Below are 21,630 nucleotides of genomic sequence, written 5' to 3'. Positions count from 1 at the left end.
AATATTAGCCTTAATTGGAGAGGTTTGAAAGCAAGACTTTATTAATTTGGAATCACCAATAGTAGAATACTTTCTGTTTAATTCACATCAAGATACTATATGTTATATTTGATTCTTTTCAATTGCTCGTCTAAGCATTATCAAGGAAACAGGTTGCGGATAATAATTGAATAAAACTACTGTTAGTTTTAGACAAAAGTGTATAATTGACATTAACATTATTAGAAATGACAAAATCAAGAAAATGTATGGTACATGTCGAGCAACTAAAGATCAACATTGGCCTAGGAAAAGGAGGCTGACAACGCGCTTGGCTTCACACATGCCCCAATCGATGAGATGATCATTTTGGACCTAAAATGTGGCATAACGAAGATGCTTGATCTAAGGTCGACCCTAGGAAACCATGAAACCTAATCATTATAAGGCAACTCGAAATCTCTAAGGAACAATTTAAGTTCGCTTTCTATATAAATACACCACTAATACTAATACTTTCATATGAGGTATTAAAATACGTCTAACTTCTTCGATATTTTTTCTTTGTTTTGCAAGTCACCTCTTTCCTAAATTACAAATTAGTTATTGTTGTTGTGACGTGAATGTTAGATGTATTTTTTATTTTGTCAAAATTTATAATTAAAAACTGCAAAATTGATTACAGCTAAATTGGATACAAACAATTGCACCACAAACGGACAAACACATCCCATTCAACAACAAATTTGAAAAGTAGAGTGATATTACATAACCAAAGGTTATTGATAAAATGGAAAAGCATTGTTATGAATCCACGAATAATTGAGATGAAAGCAGAAAAAAATATATAAAGTAGAATCAATATTGAGATTATTTATGTGATTAACTAACGACCACGTGTTAGATGCATCCATGAACAAAAATAAGAGTAATTTATTATTAAAAAGAATGATTAAGATTACATATCAAAAACGCTATTAGAATTAGAGAATTTATACAACACACTTCTTAGCTAAACTTAATTACTTCTTAGCTAAACTTAATTAATGAGATACTCTGCATAATATCAAATAGCAGGATTTTTTGAAACAGAAAAACCATGCAATTATTCAATATAGTAATACAAACGTTCTTAAAGAAGAAAAGCAGATCGACTAGGTGTAAAGCAGAGAACTTTGGATACAAAGTTTAAACCTTCTTTATGTTTGACAAAAGTACTTCATTGATCAGCTTATCCAATTGCTTGTAAGCAGAACCACCTGGTTTATATGCTTCTTCAGCTTTACTCTTCAAATACATTACATTCTCTTTCATTTTCTTACCTTTTTCTCCATCCATCAACTCTCTCACTAACTCCTCCACTTCACTTCTTATTACATTGTTATCAATCTCCATTCCAATCCCCCACTCAGTGCAACAATAACGACAATTTGTTTGTTGTTCAGAAAAGAAAGGCCAACATATCATTGGAACACCAGCACATATACTTTCAAGAGTTGAATTCCATCCACTATGTGTTACAAATCCTCCTATTGAAGGATGGCTCAACACTTGTTCTTGACTACACCAACTTGCTATCAAGCTTCTATCTTTAGTTTGTGTGACAAATTCTTGAGACATAATGGCTGAGTCTCCCACAATTAAATCAGGCCTTGTAATCCACAAAAATGGCTTCCCACTATCAGCTAATCCCCATGCAAACTCAATCATTTGTTGTGGTGTCATCACTGTGATGCTACCAAAATTAACATAAACAACTGAGTTGGGTTGCTTAGAGTTAAGCCACTCAATGCATTCTGATTCCTCAGCCCATAGGTTTGAGCTAATTGCTGTTAGTTTTTCATCATTTATTTGGTTGGCAAGCATGTGAAGTGGACCAATGGTGTAAATAGACTGAAGGATAGAAGAAAGAGAATCTTTGACATCTCCTTCGATTGCATCGACTGTATTTAATATAATTGCAGATGCTTCTCGAGATCTTTCCATTGCTTGAATAACAAAAATGATGGTGTTATCATCTCGAACTGTTGTTCTAAGAAAAGTAGGAAGGTCTCTCAAACGTATACTTGTCATTTCTTGAGTCCATCTGATTGTAGTTTCTAAATATCCATCTGTTACCTGACTCATATCTATTAACCAGGGAAGAGATCAAAACTAAATACTCAAACATCAAAATAAAGAATTTGGTTAAAATGATGAGTTTGGTCCACATGATTGTGTATTCTAGTGGATGTCCAAGTTCTTTTTTTAATTGGAAGATAGGTTAAACTACTTACTAGTTATTGCAAAAAATTCTAAATTTCTTATCATTCTGATAGACGCTAATAAAAAATTTAGAAAATCCAGGCTAAACACAGGTAGAAATCTATCAGTGTCATCTATCAATACTAGAAGCTTATCATTGATAAAGGCTGATAGAAGTTTATCAATATCTATCTGTGATTGAAATTGACAGAGAGAAGCTCATCATCAACACTAACTATATCACGTGATAGAATTAAACTGATACAAGTCTATCCCACAAAAAATTCTCTTGAAACATATAAGTATTCTCTTGAAACATATAAGTATCTGACTTGTTTCTAAATTTTCAAATTTTTATCCTAATAAGTATATATGTCATTCTTAGGTTAATTTTTTTTACATGTTCTATCATTTTTTTTTAAAAAAAAAGAATTTATTAAAAATAAAATTAAGAAAAGTTATTATATCAAATATAGCAAGTAAGAGCGAAATCTATCTATATCTACTATGGATAAGATTTGAAATTTTGATATATTTTGTAAATATTTTAGTTGATTATACCATTTTTGAAAAAGTCTCCCTAAAATTTAAATTTTATTTTTAATTTTAAATTCTACCACACAAAAATTCATTTTTAAGGAAGATCGAAAAAAAATGAAAAAAAGAAAAGAAAACACACATTAAAATGGAACCATACCTTTAAGTGGAATCAAGCCTTTTTTAATGAGATGCTCATATTGGAAGTAACCAAGGTAGCCACAAGCACTAGCAGTCCAAATAAAAGCATAAGGGATTTTAAACTCATTGGCAGCCATCACAGAGAAAAACATAATAGCATCACTAACAATACAACTAACTGGTGGCATATTACTAGAAGGAGAAGCTGCCATTGAGTTGAGTTGTGAAATAAGCTCACAAAAAGGGGCTAAGCAATTCTTGGAGGTGGATTCACAGAGTGCTGGAATATCTTGAGTACAGTTGGCATCTGAGTAAGGAAGGCCGTCGGGAATGGTTCGGAACTTAAAATCTTGCAAGCCATCGAGCGAGTTGGGGCCTCTGGATTGGAGAAGACGACGATTATTGTAGTCGGTGTTGACGAAAGTTATGTAGAAACCTTTGTGATGGAGAAGCTTAGCAAGCATTAGCATAGGGGTGATATGGCCTTGGGCTGGATATGGGATACATACAGCATGTGGTTTTTCAGTGTGTGAGACAGATCCCATCTTTGAATTTCTTGATCTTCTTTTCTTTTCTTCTTGAAATGGGGAATTGCTCAGTTTTTGGAGAAATAATTCTAATATTCTTACAGGCTACAAAAGCAAGAAGTAGTTTGAACTTATAAATATCTTTTTTGCTTTTGGATTATTGATTGATTATGCAGATCATATGTCTCTTAATTATTTATTAATATATGAATCTTGGGAATAGAACAAAAGACCACCGTGAGTGCCTACTTATCGTTATGTTATATTAAAGGATTGAACCAATAATGCATTGCCAAATAAAAACAACAGTATAACAATTAATCATTTGTACCATATCCGCCCCCTTCAGATTAAATATCAATTCAAATTCTACAAATTAATACTTTTCACCAATTCTAATTTTAATTGAGTGAATTAGAATAAGAAACTAGTACTAGTAATTTATTGATTGGACTAATATATATATATATATATATAACTAGCTAAAATTAGGTGGGTTGCAAGGTTCAAAATATCAAATTACATTCCTCATGAATTCGATTTTATGAAAATTTATGGAGATAGAAATGAATGAAATTTATTATAATTAGTTAATGAAACTTTGATGTTATAGTTGAATTAGACTATAATAGACCATGTTTAATATAACGTAAGACAACAATTAGATGTATATTGTAAAATATATATGTAATAACACGCGAGAAATGCTTTCTTATGAGGTATTTAAAAGAGGTTAACTTCTTCAATATTATTTAGGTCTCTTACTAAATAATACTAAAGAAATTAGACGCTCTACTCTAATATTTTCTCTTTTTTTTTGCAATTCTCACCTCTTTCTTAAATTACAAACTTATTGATGTTGTCACGTGAATGTCAAATGTATTTTTCTTTGGTCAAAATTTGTAATAAAAAGACTGCAAAATTGATTACAACTAAGTTGAATACAAATAATTATTGCAAACAAACTAACAAGCATAGATCACACAACAATTTTCAAAAGTAATACGATATTAAATAACCAAAGTCTATATGTTGAAATAACCATAAACTCATAAAAACCTCAAGATCAACAAGTCGTCAAGACACACTTTTGATAAGCATGGTTCTAAAGACAACTATTCATTTTACATTGATTGCAAGGAGACTATAACAGTTATCTTTAACAAAATACGACTATCGATCGAACAACAACCTAGTAGTACTAATTGAATTTCACTTAATTCTTTAATACTTGCTGATCAAACATGGCAATAATCTTTAATACTTACTCTCAACATAAATCTCGGATTCCACTTTCTTTCTACTCTTTCTTTCTACTCTAATAATAAAATTATCCCCAAACATCTTTCTAGGTCAAGTAGTTAATAGTTCTTTTTTCATGAGAACCTTTTACTACTATTTGGATTTGTGTCACGCTACTCATTTTCAAATTTATGCCAACAACAATCATAACATAATAACATAATAACGAGAATGTTGAGGGATCTCATGCACATATATTTATATAAAATGGAAAGACACTGCTACGAATCCACAAATAATCAAGACAAAAGTAGAAAAATGCATATAAGGTGTAGATGGTTCAATAACAATACCTTTAGAATTAGAGAGTTATACAATACGCTTCTCTCTGCTACTACAAATACGCAGATTACCATTCTAACATATACCATAATCTTTATACAGTACATTTTCCTACTTAATTAAATGGGATACTCTTCAAAATATTAAATAGGAGAATTTATTGAAAAAAAAACCATGCAACATTATTCAATATAATAATACATAGGTTATTAAAGAAGAAAAGCAGATCTAATAGGTGTAAGGACCAGATAACTTTGGATACAAAGTTTAAACCTTCTTTATGTTTGACAAAAGTACTTCATTGATCAGCTTATCCAATTGCTTGTAAGCAGAACCACCTGGTTTATATGCTTCTTCAGCTTTACTCTTCAAAAACATTGCGTTCTCCTTCATTTTCTTACCTTTTTCTCCATCCATCAACTCTCTCACTAACTTCTCCACCTCATTTCTTTTTACATTGTTGTCAATCTCCATTCCAATCTCCCACTCAGTGCAACAATAACGACAATTTGTTTGTTGTTCAGCAAAGGAAGGCCATGAAATCATTGGAACACCAGCACATATACTCTCAAGAGTTGAATTCCATCCACTATGTGTTAGAAATCCTCCTATTGAAGGATGGTTCAACACTTGTTCTTGACTACACCAACTTGCTATCAAGCTTCTATCTTTAGTTTGTGTAACAAATTCTTGAGGCATAATGGCTGAATTTCCCACAATTAAATCAGGCCTTGTAATCCACAAAAATGGCTTCCCACTATCAGCTAATCCCCATGCAAACTCAACCATTTGTTGTGGTGTCATCACTGTGATGCTACCAAAATTAAGATAAACAACTGAGTTGGGCTGCTTAGAGTTAAGCCACTCGATGCATTCTGATTCCTCAACCCATAGGTTTGAGCCAATTGCTGTTAGTTTTTCATCATCTATTTTGTTGCCAAGCATGTGAAGTGGACCAATAGTGTAAATAGACTGAAGGATAGATGAAAGAGAATCTTTGACATCTCCTTCGATTGCATCAAATGTGCTTAATATAATTGTAGATGCTTCTCGAGATCTTTTCATTTCTTGAAGGAGAAAATTCAACATAATATCATCTAGATTTGTTGTTCTAAGAAAAGTAGGAAGGTCTCTCAAACGTATATTCTTCATACCTTGAGTCCATTCGATTGTAGTTTCTAAATATCCATTTGTTACCTGATCCATATCTGTTAACCAGTAAAGAGTTCAAAACTTAAATACACAAACTTCAAAATAAAGAATTTGGTTAAAATGATGAGTTTGGTCCACATGGTTGTATATTCTAATGGGTGTATTAAACTATTTACAAGTTATTGCAAATAAATTTCTTATTTTTATCATTTATATGAATGTTAATGGAAGCCTATTAGCATATCTATCAACGATATAAGTAATGAACATATATAAAATTTTGTATATCAATGTCATCTACAGGTGCTTCTTTAGATCTTTCCATTGCTTGAATGATAAAAGTGAGCATGATATCATGTCGAACTGTTGTTCTAAGAAAAGTAGGAAGATCTCTCAAACTTATATTTTTCATTTCTTGAGTTCATTCGATTGTAGTTTCTAAATATTCATCTGTTATCTGACTTATATCTGTTAACCAGTAAAGAGATCAAAACTAAATACACAAATACCAAAATAAAGAATTTGGTTTAAATTATGAGTTTGGTCCACCTGGTTGTGTATTCTAATCGATGTCCAAGTTCTTTTTTTAATCGGAAGATAGGTTAAACGATGTACTGGTTATTGCGAAAAACTTTAAATTTCTTATCTTTCGAATATATGTTGATAAGAAATTTAGAAAATATAGGTTAAACACATCTAGAAATCTATGTATCAATGTCATGTATCAATATTAAAAACTAATACAAGTTTATCGGTGTCTATCAATAATAGAAATGGATAATGAGAAGCCTATCACTAACACTAACTGACAGAACTAAGACTTTAGAGGTGGTAAAAGTCTATCACTCTCAATTGTTTGGCATCTTATCTAACCATGAAAATTTCTCTTGAAACGATAAGCATCTCATTTGTTTCTAAATTTTCAAATTCATATCCTCTCAAAATATATATGTCATTCTTAGGTTTTTGACATGTTCTATAAATTTTTTTAAAAAAATTTGGAATGAAAATTTGTTTTGGGTCTAATGAACATAATTAAACTTGTAACTTTTAAAATGTTGAAATGGATGAAAGACTTGATAAAAAGATAACATTAAAAGTTGAAAGAGTTAGATGAAAAAAAAATTAAGTATATAATTATTAGAAACTTTTTAAATTTATAGATTTATTAGAAATAAAATTGAAAAAATTTAGTATCAATTAATACTAATATAAGTCTATTTATGTCTATCAATATCTGTAAAATTTTGATATATTTTATAAATATTTTAGTTGATTATGCTAAAATGTCCATAAAAAAGTTAAAACATAATTTTTAAAATAAAATTCTACCACACAAAAATCCATTTTGAACAAAGATTGACATAAAAAAGAAAAGAAAACAGATTAAAATGAAACCATACCTTTAAGAGGAATCAAGCCTTGTTTAATGAGATGCTCATATTGGAAGTAACCAAGATAGCCACAAGCACTAGCAGTCCAAAGAAAAGCATGAGGGATTTTAAACTCATTGGCAGCCAACATAGAGAAAGACATAACAGCATCACTAACAATGCAGCTAACTGGTGGCATATTACTGGAAGGAGAAGCTGCCATTGAGTTAAGTTGTGAAATAAGATCACAAAAAGGGGCTAAGCAATTCTTGGAGGTGGATTCACAGAGTGCTGGAATATCTTGAGTACAGTTGGCGTCCGAGTAAGGAAGGCCGTCGGGAATGGTTCGGAACTTAAAATCTTGCAAGCCATCGAGCGAGTTGGGGCCTCTCGATTGGAGAAGACGACGATGATTGTAGTCGGTATTGACAAAAGTTATGTAGAAACCTCTGTGATGGAGAAGCTTAGCAAGCATTAGCATAGGGGTGATATGGCCTTGGACTGGATATGGGATACATACAGCATGTGGTTTTTCAGTCTGTGAGACAGATTCCATCATTGAATTTCTTGATCTTCTTGAAATGGGGAATTGCTCAGTTTTCTGAGAAACAAAAATGTAAGAATTCTAATATTCTTATAAGCTGGTGAAGCAAGAAGATAATTTGAACTTATAAATATCTTTTTGGTTTTGGATGGTTGATTGATTAATGTATGTATCTCAATTATTTATTAATATATGAATCTCGCGAAAAGAACAGAAAACAAAAAAACCATCGTGACCACTACAGATGTTACTTATGGTTGTCATAATAAATGGATGGACAAACGATCCATTGTCAAATAAAACTATTCGAAATAGTTTTTAAAATAGCAAAATAAATTAAAATATTTATCATATGTATCAAAATTTGTAGATTCTACAAAAGATAGTCAGTAAGTTTCAATGCCATAGATAGAAGGATATCACTGTTTGGTATATATTGACATATATGAAATTGTGTTATAACTTGTAAATATTCTGTCAAATTTGCTATTTTTCATAAATTTTCTAATAATAATAATGATTTATAGTGCTTGTGGCACTTCAAATTAAATGGTTTGTTTGGATAAAAAATTTCAAATTCATTTTAAGATAAGTTGTTAATGTTTAATGAGGACCTTTTACTATTATTTGAATTTTACGAATTTTCAAATTCATACCAACAACAATAGGAGGATGTTAAGAGATCTCTTGCACATATATATAGATAAAATGGAAAGACACGGTTACAAATTCACCATTAATTAAGATAAAAGAAGAAAAATATATGTATACAATGTAGAATCAAATATATAGAGATTGTTTGCTTGCTTAACTAACCATGTGTTAGTTATATTCGTGAAACAAACAAAAAAGTGCAATTTATTTTTAAAAAGAATAATTCAAACTACATATCACCAACGTCGTTAGGATTAGAGAGTTTTACAACATGCTTTTCTGAAAGAGATCCAATCTAACATATACCACAATCTTTATATACATTTTCCTACTTAATTAATGAGCTCCTCTTCAAAAAAATCAAATAGGAGAATTTATTGAAGAAAAACAATGCAATAATATTCAATATATAATAATACATAGGGTTCCTAAAGAAGAAAAGCAGATCAACCAGGTGTAACAGCAGAGAACTTTGGATACAAAGCTTAAACCTTCTTTATGTTTGACAAAAGTACTTCATTGATCAGCTTATCCAATTGCTTGCAAGCAGAACCACCTGGTTTATATGCTTCTTCAGCTTTACTCTTCAAATACATTACATTCTCTTTCATTTTCAATTACCTTTTTCTCCATCCATCAACTCTCCCACTAACTCCTCCACTTCACTTCTTATTACATTGTTATCAATCTCCATTCCAATCCCCCACTCAGTGCAACAATAACGACAATTTGTTTGTTGTTCACCAAAGAAAGGCCAACATATCATTGGAACACCAGCACATATACTCTCTCAAGAGTTGAATTCCATCCACTATGTGTTACAAATCCTCCTATTGAAGGATGGTTCAACACTTGTTCTTGACTACACCAACTTGCTATCATGCTTCTATCTTTAGTTTGTGTGACAAATTCTTGAGGCATAATGGCTGAATCTCCCACAATTAAATCAGGCCTTGTAATCCACAAAAGTGGCTTCCCACTATCAGCGAATCCCCATGCAAACTCAATCAATTGTTGTGGTGTCATCACTGTGATGCTACCAAAATTAACATAAACAACTGAGTTGGGTTGCTTAGAGTTAAGCCACTCAATGGATTCTGATTCCTCAGCCAATAGGTTTGAGCCAATTGCTGTTAGATTCTCATCATCTATTTGGTTGGAAAGCATGTGAAGTGGACCGATGGTGTAAATAAAGAAAGAGAATCTTTGACATCTCCTTCCATTATATTAAATGTGTTTAATATAATTGCAGATGCTTATGGAGATCTTTCCATTGCTTGAATGATAAAATTGATCATAATGTCATCTTCAACTACTGTTCCAAGTAAAGTAGGAAGGTCTTTCAAACATATATTTTTCATTCCTTGAGTCCATCCGACTGTAGTTTTTAAATATCCATCTGTTACCTGACTCATATCTATTAACCTGTAAAGATTTCAAAACTAAATACACAGATTCCAAAATAATGATTTTTTTTTTTAAATGATGAGTTTTGTCCAGGTGGTTGTGTATTTTAATAGATGTTCAAGTTTTTTTTTTTTTTAATTGAAAGATTGGTTAAACTATTTACAAGTTATTAGAAAAGTTTCTAAATTTCTTTATTATTGAGATAGAAGTTGATGGAAGTCTATCAGCATCATCTATATCAACACTATAACTAATGAATAAATACAAAAACCTATCAATGTCATCTATCAATGCTAGAAGCTTATCAATGATAAAGGCTGATAAAATTTTCAATGTCTAATCGTGATAGAAACTAATAAAGAATAACTATTCAGTTAAAGAAACTAATACAAGTTTATCCTCGTAGATTAAGAAGACTACAACTCTGAATTATGTTTTCTACCCAAGAAAATTGAAATACCAAATTGGAGAATTTATTTAAAAATGAAAACCATGCAATAATATTCAATATAATAATACATAGACCTAAAGAAGAAAATCAGATCAACTAGGTGTAAAAGCAGAGAACTTTGTATCCAAAGTTTAAACCTTCTTTATGTTTGACAAAAGTACTTCATTGATCAGCTTATCCAATTGCTTGTAAGCAGAACCACCTGGTTTATATGCTTCTTCAGCTTTACTCTTCAAATACATTACATTCTCTTTCATTTTCTTACCTTTTTCTCCATCCATCAACTCTCTCACTAACTCCTCCACTTCATTTCTTTTTACATTGTTGTCAATCTCCATTCCAATCCCCCACTCAGTGCAACAATAACGACAATTTGTTTGTTGTTCAGCAAAGAAAGGCCATGAAATCATTGGAACACCAGCACATATACTCTCAAGAGTTGAATTCCATCCACTATGTGTTAGAAATCCTCCTATTGAAGGATGGCTCAACACTTGTTCTTGACTACACCAACTTGATATCAAGCTTCTATCTTTAGTCTGTGTAACAAATTCTTGAGGCATAATGGCTGAATCTCCCACAATTAAATCAGGCCTTGTAATCCACAAAAATGGCTTCCCACTATCAGCTAATCCCCATGCAAACTCAACCATTTGTTGTGGTGTCATCACTGTGATGCTACCAAAATTAACATAAACAACTGAGTCGGGCTGCTTAGAGTTAAGCCACTCAATGCATTTTGATTCCTCAGCCCATAGGTTTGAGCCAATTGCTGTTAGTTTTTCATCATCTATTTTGTTGCCAAGCATGTGAAGTGGACCAATAGTGTAAATAGACTGAAGGATAGATGAAAGAGAATCTTTGACATCTCCTTCGATTGCATCAAATGTGTTTAATATAATTGTAGATGCTTCTCGAGATCTTTTCATTTCTTGAAGGATAAAATTGATCATAATATCATCTAGATTTGTTGTTCTAAGAAAAGTAGGAAGGTCTCTCAAACGTATATTTTTCATTCCTTGAGTCCATCCGATTGTAGTTTCTAAATATCCATCTGTTAGCTGACTCATATCTGTTAACCAGTAAAGAGTTTAAAATTTAAATACACAAACTTCAAAATAAAGAATTTGGTTAAAATGATGAGTTTGGTCCACATGGTTCTTTATTCTGATGGATGTCCAAGTTTTTTTTTTTTCTTTTTTAATTTGAAGATAGATTAAACTATTTACAAGTTATTTCAAATAAATTTCTTATTTTTTATCATTTAAATGAACGTTGATGGAAGCCTATTAGCATATCTATCAACGATATAAGTAATGAACATATATAGAAATTTATATAGCAATGTTATCTACAGGTGCTTCTCTAGATCTTTCCATTGCTTGAATGATAAAAGTGAGCATGATATCATCTCGAACTGTTGTTCTAAGAAAAGTAGGAAGATCTCTCAAACTTATATTTTTCATTCCTTGAATCTATTCGATTGTAGTTTCTAAATATTCATATGTTACCTGACTTATATCTGTTAACCAGTAAAGATATCAAAACTAAATACACAAATACCAAAATAAAGAATTTGGTTTAAATTATGAGTTTGGTCCACCTGGTTGTGTATTCTAATGGATGTCCAAGTTCTTTTTTTAATTGGAAGATAGGTTAAAACGATTTACTGGTTATTGCAAAAAACGGATTTTTTCTAAAAATAATGTAATATTTGCAACATATATCAAAAATAGGGTGGATGCAAAACTATTTTTAAAAATAGGTGATTTGGGGTGAAGTCGTGTACCACGACTTTTATGCAGTGGATCCCACATATTTTATTTTTTCCTTATTTTTATATTTATACAACACTGGACCCCACATTTTTTTATTTTCTCATTATTTATATACGTAGGTCCCACACACTTCACTTTTTCTCATTATTTATATATACATACTCACATATAATTTAATATATATATGTTATACATTCAAATTCTAAAAATATCTTTTTTTATTAAATTAATTTATTTTTTTCTTTATATATATTTAAATATCACAATCTTCGATCTTCAATTTTTCTTATTAAATTCATTTTTCTAATTTAATTTAATTCTTTCTTAATCAAAATTATACATATATTTTTTTTCCAACTTTCAATTTTGTTAAAAAATCTCATATATTAACAAAACATGTTATTAAAAATATATTAAACAAATTAAAAGAGTAATAATAATAATTGAGATAAGTTAAAATTACTAAAAAAAATAATAATAATAACACTTGAAGCCACGCACATTGATAATTGAATAAAAAGAAATTCATGTTTATGGCAAAAGGAAAAAAACAAGAATTGGTTCGATTACAAATTAAATTTAAAAACTTAACGGATAATTTTCAATTACAAATTTATTGTTATTATTATTTTTAGAGTACGTTTCAACTTCTTTCAATTACTATTATTATTTTTATTTGTTTAATGTATTTTTTAATAACATATTTGGTTAATATATGTGTTTTTTAAAACAGAAAATTAGAAAAAGATATATATAATTTTGGTTAAGAAATAATTAAATTAAATTAGAAAAGATGAATTAATAAGAAAAATTGAAGATTGAGATATTAAATATATATATATATATATATAATTATTACTATTATTTCTATTTTTATTTGTTTAATAACATATTTGTTAATATATGAGTTTGTTTAAAAAAATTAAAATTTGGAAAAGAAGATATGTGTAATTTTGATTAAGAAAAATTTAAATTAAAGTAGAAAAATGAATTTAATAAGAAAAAACGAAGATTGAAGATTGTGATATTTAAATATATATAAAGAAAAAATAAAAAATTAATTAATTTAATAAAGAAAGATATCTTTAGAATTTGAATGTTTAATATATATATTATATTATATGTGAGTATGTATATATAAATAATGAGAAAAAGTGAAGTGTGTGGGTCCCACGTATATAAATAATGAGAAAATAAAAAAAATGTGGGCCCAGTGTAGTATAAATATAAAAATAAGAAAAAAAATAGAATATGTGAGGTCCACTGCATGAAAGTCGTGTACGAGACTTCACCCCAAATCACCTATTTTTAAAAATAGTTTTGCATCCACCCTATTTTTGATATATGTTTCAAATTTTACATTATTTAAAAAAAAATTCGCAAAAAACTCTAAATTTCTTATCTTTCAAATATATGTTGATAAGAAATTTAGAAAATACAGGTTAAACACATGTAGAAATCTATCGATGTCATATATCAATATTAAAAACTAATAGAAGTTTATCGATGTCTATCAATAATAGAAATGGATAATGAGAAACCTATCACTAACACTAACTGACAGAACTAAGACTTTAGAGGTGATAAAAGTCTATCACTCTCAATTGTTTGGCATCTTATCTAACTATTAAAATTTCTCTTGAAAAGATAAGCATCTCATTTGTTTCTAAATTTTCAAATTCATATCCTCTCAAAAAATATATAAGTAGTTCTTAGGTTTTTGACATGTTCTATAATTTTTTTTTAAAAAATAGGAATGAAAATTTATTTTGGGTCTAATGAACATAATTAAACTTGTAACTTTTAAGTCTAATAGGTTCCTACTATCTTTAAAACGTTGAAATGGATGAAAGACTTGATAAAAAGATAACAAGAGTTAGATGAAAATAAAAATTAAAAAACATTAAGGATATAATTATTAGAAACTTTTTTAATTTATAAATTTATTAGAAATAAAATTGAAAAAATTTAGTATATCAATTCATACTAATATAAGTCTATTTATGTCTATCAATATACTAAAATAAATCTCTATCTTTAAATCTAACATGTAAAATTTTGATATATTCTATAAATATTTTAGTTGATTATGCTGAAAATGTTCATAAAAAAGTTAAACATAATTTTTAAAATAAAATTCTACCACACAAAAATCCATTTCGAACAAAGATTGACAAAAAAGAAAAGAAAACACATTAAAATGAAACCATACCTTTAAGAGGAATCAAGCCCTGGTTAATGAGATGCTCATATTGGAAGTAACCAAGATAGCCACAAGCACTAGCAGTCCAAAGAAAAGCATAAGGGATTTTAAACTCATTGGCAGCCAACATAGAGAAAGACATAATAGCATCACTAACAATGCAGCTAACTGGTGGCATATTACTAGAAGGAGAAGCTGCCATTGAGTTAAGTTGTGAAATAAGATCACAAAAAGGGGCTAAGCAATTCTTGGAGGTGGATTCACAGAGTGCTGGAATATCTTGAGTACAGTTGGCGTCCGAGTAAGGAAGGCCGTCGGGAATGGTTCGGAACTTAAAATCTTGCAAGCCATCGAGCGAGTTGGGGCCTCTCGATTGGAGAAGACGACGATGATTGTAGTCGGTATTGACAAAAGTTATGTAGAAACCTCTGTGATGGAGAAGCTTAGCAAGCATTAGCATAGGGGTGATATGGCCTTGGACTGGATATGGGATACATACAGCATGTGGTTTTTCAGTCTGTGAGACAGATTCCATCATTGAATTTCTTGATCTTCTTGAAATGGGGAATTGCTCAGTTTTCTGAGAAACAAAAATGTAAGAATTCTAATATTCTTACAAGCTGCAGAAGCAAGAAGATAATTTGAACTTATAAATATCTTTTTGCTTTTGGATCGTTGGTTGATTAATGTATGTATCTCAATCATTTATTAATATATGAATCTTGGGAAAAAAACAAAAAAACCATGGTGACCACTACAGATGTTACTTGTGGTTGTCATAATAAATGGATGGACAAACGATCAATTGCGACATAAAACTATTCAAATTAGTTTTTAAAGTAGCAAAATAAATTAAAATATTTATAATATATAATAAAATTTATGGATTCTATAAAAAATAATTAGTAATAGCTTCAATGCCATAGATAGAAGGATATCACTGTTTGGTATTGACAGATATGAAATTGTGTTATAGCTTGTAAATATTTTGTCAAATTTATTGTTTTTCATAGTTTTCCTAATAATAGTAATGGTTTATAGTGGTTAAATGGTGTGTTTGGATAAAAAATTTCAAATTTATTTTAGGATAAGTTGTTAATAGTTTTTTTTTTAATGAGGACATTTTACTACTATATGAATTTATGTGTCCACGACATACAAATTTTCAAATTCATACCAACAATAATAAGAGGATGTCAAGAGATGTCTTGCACACGTATATAGATAAAATGGAAAGACACGGTTACAAATTCACCATTAATTAAGATAAAAGAAGAAAAATGTATACGATGTAGAATCAATATATAAAGATTGTTTGCTTGCTTAACTAACCATGTGTTAGTTATATCGGTGAACAAAAGAAAACAGAGCAATTTATTTTTAAAAAGAATAATTCAAACTACATATCACGGACGTCGTTAGGATTAGAGAGTTTTACAACATGCTTATCTGAAACAGATCCAATCTAACATATACCACAATCTTTATATACATTTTCCTACTTAATTAATGAGCTAGTCTTCAGAAAAATCAAATAGGAGAATTTATTGAAGAAAAACCATGCAATAATATTCAATATATAATAATACATAGGTTCCTAAAGAAGAAAAGCAGATCAACCAGGTGTAACAGCAGAGAACTTTGGATACAAAGCTTAAACCTTCTTTATGTTTGACAAAAGTACTTCATTGATCAGCTTATCCAATTGCTTGTAAGCAGAACCACCTGGTTTATATGCTTCTTCAGCTTTACTCCTCAAATACATTACATTCTCTTTCATTTTCTTACCTTTTTCTCCATCCATCAACTCTCTCACTAACTCCTCCACTTCATTTCTTTTTACATTGTTGTCAATCTCCATTCCAATCCCCCACTCAGTGCAACAATAACGACAATTTGTTTGTTGTTCAGCAAAGAAAGGCCATGAAATCATTGGAACACCAGCACATATACTCTCAAGAGTTGAATTCCATCCACTATGTGTTAGAAATCCTCCTATTGATGGATGGTTCAACACTTGTTCTTGACTACACCAACTTGCTATCAAGCTTCTATCTTTAGTTTGTGTAACAAATTCTTGAGGCATAATGGCTGAATCTCCCACAATTAAATCAGGCCTTGTAATCCACAAAAATGACTTCCCACTATCAGCTAATCCCCATGCAAACTCAACCATTTGTTGTGGTGTCATCACTGTAATGCTACCAAAATTAACATAAACAACTGAGTTGGGCTGCTTAGAGTTAAGCCACTCAATGCATTCTGATTCCTCAGCCCATAGGTTTGAGCCAATTGCTGTTAGTTTTTCATCATCTATTTGGTTGCCAAGCATGTGAAGTGGACCAATAGTGTAAATAGACTGAAGGATAGAAGAAAGAGAATCTTTGACATCTCCTTCGATTGCATCAAATGTGTTTAATATAATTGTAGATGCTTCTCGAGATCTTTTCATTTCTTGAATGATAAAATTGATCATAATATCATCTAGACTTGTTGTTCTAAGAAAAGTAGGAAGGTCTCTCAAACGTATATTTTTCATTCCTTGAGTCCATCCGACTGTAGTTTCTAAATATCCATCCGTTACCTGATTCATATCTGTTGACCAGTAAAAAAGAGATCAAAACTTAAATACACAAACTCCAAAATAAAAAATTTGGTTAAAATGATGGCTTGGTCCACGTGGTTGTGTATTCTATTGGATGTGTCCAAGTTCTTTTTTTTTCTTAATTTGTTGATAGATTAAACTATTTACAAGTTATTGCAAATAATTTTTTAATTTTTTTATCATTTAAATGAACGTTGTTGGAAGCCTATTAATTAGCATATCTATCAACGGTATAAGTAATGAACACATATAGAAATTTATATATCAATGTCATCTACAAGTACTAGAAACTGATAGACGCTAATTATCATCGATAAAAGTTTATAGAAGTGTATAAGTGTCTATCAATGATAGAGACTAAGAGAAGTCTATCTTTGGAGGTTAAAAAGTCTATCACACTAAATTGTTTGGCATGTTTTTCTACCCAAGAAAACTTTCTCTTGAAAAGACAATTAAGTATATGATTTGTTTCAAAATATTCAACTTCTCATCCTAATAAATCTGTCAATATATATGTCATCCTTAGGTATTTGACATCTTCTATAATTAAAAAAAAAAAAAAAGAGAGAGAGAGAAATAAAAGTTTATTTAGGGTCCAACGAACATAATTGAACATGTAATTTTTAGTATTGAACATGTAATTTTTAGTCTAATAGGTTCATAAAATTTTTAAAATGTTGAATGGATGAAAGACTTAATAGAAATGAAACATTAAAATTTCAAAGAGTTAAACATACAAACATTAAAAATAGAAGATTTAATTATTAGAAACGTTTTTAAAGTTCTGAGATTTAGTGTATAAAAAAAAATAGAAACTAATAAAAACTTATTCATGTCTGTTAATGATAAATCAATATCCGTAAACAATATATCATTGACAAAATAAAATCTAAATTTTTTATTATATTTTGTAAATATTTTAGTTGATTAACTATTTTATATATTTAAAAGTGTCCCTCTAAGATTAAAAAGGTTAATTTTTCATAAAGGTAAGAAAACACCAAAATATTTACAATCATCCGTGTAACAAAAACAAAATGTCCTATGAAGCTCGTAAATTTTTTCCATAAATTCTAGTTTTGCCCTTGATATATTGGGAACGATTCATCAGTTCTTTTTCTTTTCTATTTTGTACTTTATCCATTTTCTCTTCCAAAAAATTTTGGCTCATCTTCCAAAAAATTTTGTTAAACGTTTAACTTCTTTTTCTATCTTTCTTCATCTTCCCTTTCTTTCTTTCTTCCAACTCTTTTTTCATAATATTAAGATCATTTATCTAGTCAACACCGTTGTTTAGATTTGAAGTCATTTCCTTATCTTTTAAAAAAAATTACACAATCGTGTGAATATGACCTAAACGATCACTTATCAATAGTCAACACGATCGTTCATTGTGTTTTAACACTGTCGTTTAGATTTGAAATATTTTTCTCATCGTTTTTCTTTTTAAATATTATAGGTCAATAGGTGCACCAGCACATTTCCATTAGATGAACACCCTCTTATCATCCTCATCATTTCCACTTCATTGATATATTCTATAAGTACAAGAAGCATTTTTCTACTCGTTAAAAATAACTATACGAACATGTATCTTGATCGTTTAGTAGAAAAATTAGGCACGTCCGTGTAGTAGATTAATCGTGTACTGTTGATTAGGGCATTCTTTATATTTTTTATTGTGGGTCAGTGAGCTTTTTCCGTTTTCAAAATTGTTTTATACCATGAAAATATTTTTGTGGTTTGTTATATTTTTTAAAATGTCAGAATTAAAAATAATTTTTAAAGTAAAATTCTAGCACACAAAAATGCATGTTTAACAAAGATTGACAGAAACAAAAAGAAAGAAAAGAAAACAGATTCAAATGAAACCATACCTTTAAGAGGAATCAAGCCTTGTTTAATGAGATGCTCATATTGGAAGTAACCAAGGTAGCCACAAGCACTAGCAGTCCAAAGAAAAGCATAAGGGATTTTAAACTCATTGGCAGCCAACATAGAGAAAGACATAACAGCATCACTAACAATACAGCTAACTGGTGGCATATTACTAGAAGGAGAAGCTGCCATTGAGTTAAGTTGTGAAATAAAATCACAAAACGGGGCTAAGCAATTCTTGGAGGTGGATTCACAGAGTGCTGGAATATCTTGAGTACAGTTGGCGTCCGAGTAAGGAAGGCCGTCGGGAATGGTTCGGAATGTAAAATCTTGCAAGCCATCGAGCGAGTTGGGGCCTCTCGATTTGAGAAGACGACGATGATTGTAGTCGGTGTTGACGAAAGTTATGTAGAAACCTTTGTGATGGAGAAGCTTAGCAAGCATTAGCATAGGGGTGATATGGCCTTGGGCTGGATATGGGATACATACAGCATGTGGTTTTTCAGTTTGTGAGACAGATCCCATCTTTGAATTTTCTTGATCTTCTTTGAAATGGTAAGTTGCTCAGTTTTTGGAGAAATAAAAATGTAAGGATTCTAATATTCTTATAGGCTGCAAAAGAAAGAAGTAATTAATTTGAGCTTATAAATATATATATATATATATATATATTTGTTTTGGCTCATTGATTGATGATGCAGATATGTATCTCATTATTCATTAATATATGAATCTTGAAAAGGACAAAAAAACCAACATGAGTATTACAGCTGCCTACTCATCGTTGTGTATATTAAAGATTGGACCAATAAATTTATCAATTGCCAGATAAAAACAATAATAATAATGATCATTATTGTATCATCTCTCATCCCTTCAGAATAAATCAATTCAAATTCTAGAATTAATACCTTCAATTTTAATGTAGTGAATCAGAATACGAAACTAGTGATTTATTGATCTAATTTATTAACTAGCTAAAATTAGGCGGAAATTTTGAAAAGAAGTTTATAGAATAGAAACGGATGAAATTTGTTATAACTAGTTTAATGAAATTTTGATTATAGAGTTGAATTAGACTATAATTTACTATGTTTAATCATTGATGTAAGACAACATTTATATACCTTATAAAATTTTAAAAAATAAATAGTTAGAAAATAATATAAAATAGTGAATATTTATTAAAAAATTAAAGGACTTGAAACATTTACATATAAAATAATTGCAAATTGTTTATTACAAAATGGGGATAAGAAAAACAAAAATAATAGCATTAAACTAAACATATATAACATAATTAATAAGAATAGGAAAGTCATAACATAAAACAAAACACAACATGCATGATGATGATGATGCATCCTTCCAATTTCCTCAATCTCTACCAAATGGCCTCTTATTGTTCTCTTGTGTACAAAATTGGGGGAAAAAAATCAAACATTTTATGAACTCTCCAATTGTGTGGTAGATTTATTTTACTTTTGTTTTCAATTAAAGGAAGCCAAGAGCTCATAGTTTTTTATCATTGTTTTTGGATTGTTACAAATTAATTAACTTTTTGACGTTATATTAGATCTAACGTGACTATTATTGTTCATTTCTCTGTGTGGGATAATAAAATAACTTAATAATAAACTTGATAACAAAGAGACTTGTGGCGTGTTTAAATTACATTTTCAACCCTAAACCCTAAACAATTTTTAGAAAAAAAGTTTAAACAAAAATTAGTTTTTTAAAAACATTTTTTCTTAAGTCAATCCAAACGAATCTTAGTTAAATCTTAAAGTTGTATCAAATTAATTGAAAATAAGTTAGTTTTTGGTGTGTTAGAAAGGATTCAAGTTTAAAGAGAGACTAAAATTCAATGATGAAAATTCTACTTAAATTTAATTTATTCCATTTAAATGGCTAAAAATAAAAATAAACCAGTGGTCATTTGCCCAAATGTACACCAAAATCTATAGACCTAAAAATCAAACGATTGATTTTTTTTTCTTTGATATCCAAGAGTGTTTTGATCAGTTTATACACATATCAAATAACTTTCGTCTGATTCTACAATATTTGAATGTTAAAAAAACTTGTATGAAATTATTTATCAGATAAATGATCACTATGGATCGAATAAGTGAATTTATACAAAATACAATAGAATCGCATTACAATATAGTGATTATTAATATATTAAGGATGTTCATCAAAACTGTGAAAACTGAACCGTTTTACAAATCGAATCCAAACCAAATTTAATACACGGTCTGATTCGATCTGTTATCAAATTTACGTAGATCGAATCAATTTCAAATCTAAAAACCGTAAAGAAATTGAAGTCGTGTATTTATTTATCTTGTCATGTGTGCCAAAACAAAAAATATAATGATAATTTCTTTCCCCCACTTCACTCAACCCCAACTGCTCTGGCTCCATCCCTTTCTCCCTCCTCGCTTTCTTCACATCACGTCCACCATCGCTTCTCTCTCTCTCCCTTTCATCGGCATCCCTCAACAGTCCAACCTCCCGTCGCCTTCATAGACCCACACTGCCAGCCACCACCGTTCCCACACTTTCCC

The 21,630-nt window shown here is 29.9% G+C and overlaps 3 protein-coding genes and 1 pseudogene across 5 annotated transcripts; all 4 read right to left on the bottom strand.

Moving 5' to 3' along the window:
* Nucleotides 1-944: 944 nt before the first annotated feature.
* LOC105436088 (7-deoxyloganetin glucosyltransferase) lies at nt 945-19,685 on the bottom strand. 3 transcript variants are annotated; one of them, XM_031888923.1, is made up of 3 exons: nt 19,543-19,683; nt 2,921-3,406; nt 945-2,108 (listed from the first exon to the last, which is right to left on the bottom strand). In XM_031888923.1, the coding sequence occupies exons 1-3, from the start codon at nt 19,580-19,582 to the stop codon at nt 1,168-1,170; spliced, it is 1,467 nt and encodes a 488-aa protein (XP_031744783.1). In that variant the 5' UTR covers nt 19,583-19,683; the 3' UTR covers nt 945-1,167. The 3 variants fall into 3 exon arrangements, with proteins under 3 accessions (XP_031744783.1, XP_011658801.2, XP_031744782.1); XM_011660499.2 differs by having other exon boundaries at nt 2,921-3,415; nt 19,552-19,681; XM_031888922.1 differs by lacking the exons at nt 945-2,108; nt 2,921-3,406 and adding an exon at nt 15,926-17,169 and having other exon boundaries at nt 19,057-19,685.
* Nucleotides 5,003-8,244, bottom strand: LOC105436089 (7-deoxyloganetin glucosyltransferase). The gene is made up of 2 exons (XM_011660500.2): nt 7,568-8,244; nt 5,003-6,220 (listed from the first exon to the last, which is right to left on the bottom strand). Exons 1-2 carry the CDS (start codon nt 8,094-8,096, stop codon nt 5,280-5,282), a joined length of 1,470 nt encoding a protein of 489 aa, XP_011658802.2. The 5' UTR covers nt 8,097-8,244; the 3' UTR covers nt 5,003-5,279.
* LOC116405156 lies at nt 9,083-10,439 on the bottom strand (annotated as a pseudogene).
* LOC116405155 (7-deoxyloganetin glucosyltransferase-like) lies at nt 10,594-15,240 on the bottom strand. The gene is made up of 2 exons (XM_031888921.1): nt 14,584-15,240; nt 10,594-11,665 (listed from the first exon to the last, which is right to left on the bottom strand). Exons 1-2 carry the CDS (start codon nt 15,110-15,112, stop codon nt 10,725-10,727), a joined length of 1,470 nt encoding a protein of 489 aa, XP_031744781.1. The 5' UTR covers nt 15,113-15,240; the 3' UTR covers nt 10,594-10,724.
* Nucleotides 19,686-21,630: the final 1,945 nt, after the last annotated feature.

Source organism: Cucumis sativus, chromosome 7, assembly GCF_000004075.3.
Source record: "Cucumis sativus cultivar 9930 chromosome 7, Cucumber_9930_V3, whole genome shotgun sequence".
NCBI lineage: Eukaryota > Viridiplantae > Streptophyta > Magnoliopsida > Cucurbitales > Cucurbitaceae > Cucumis > Cucumis sativus.
This window is presented reverse-complemented; position numbering and strand designations above follow the sequence as displayed.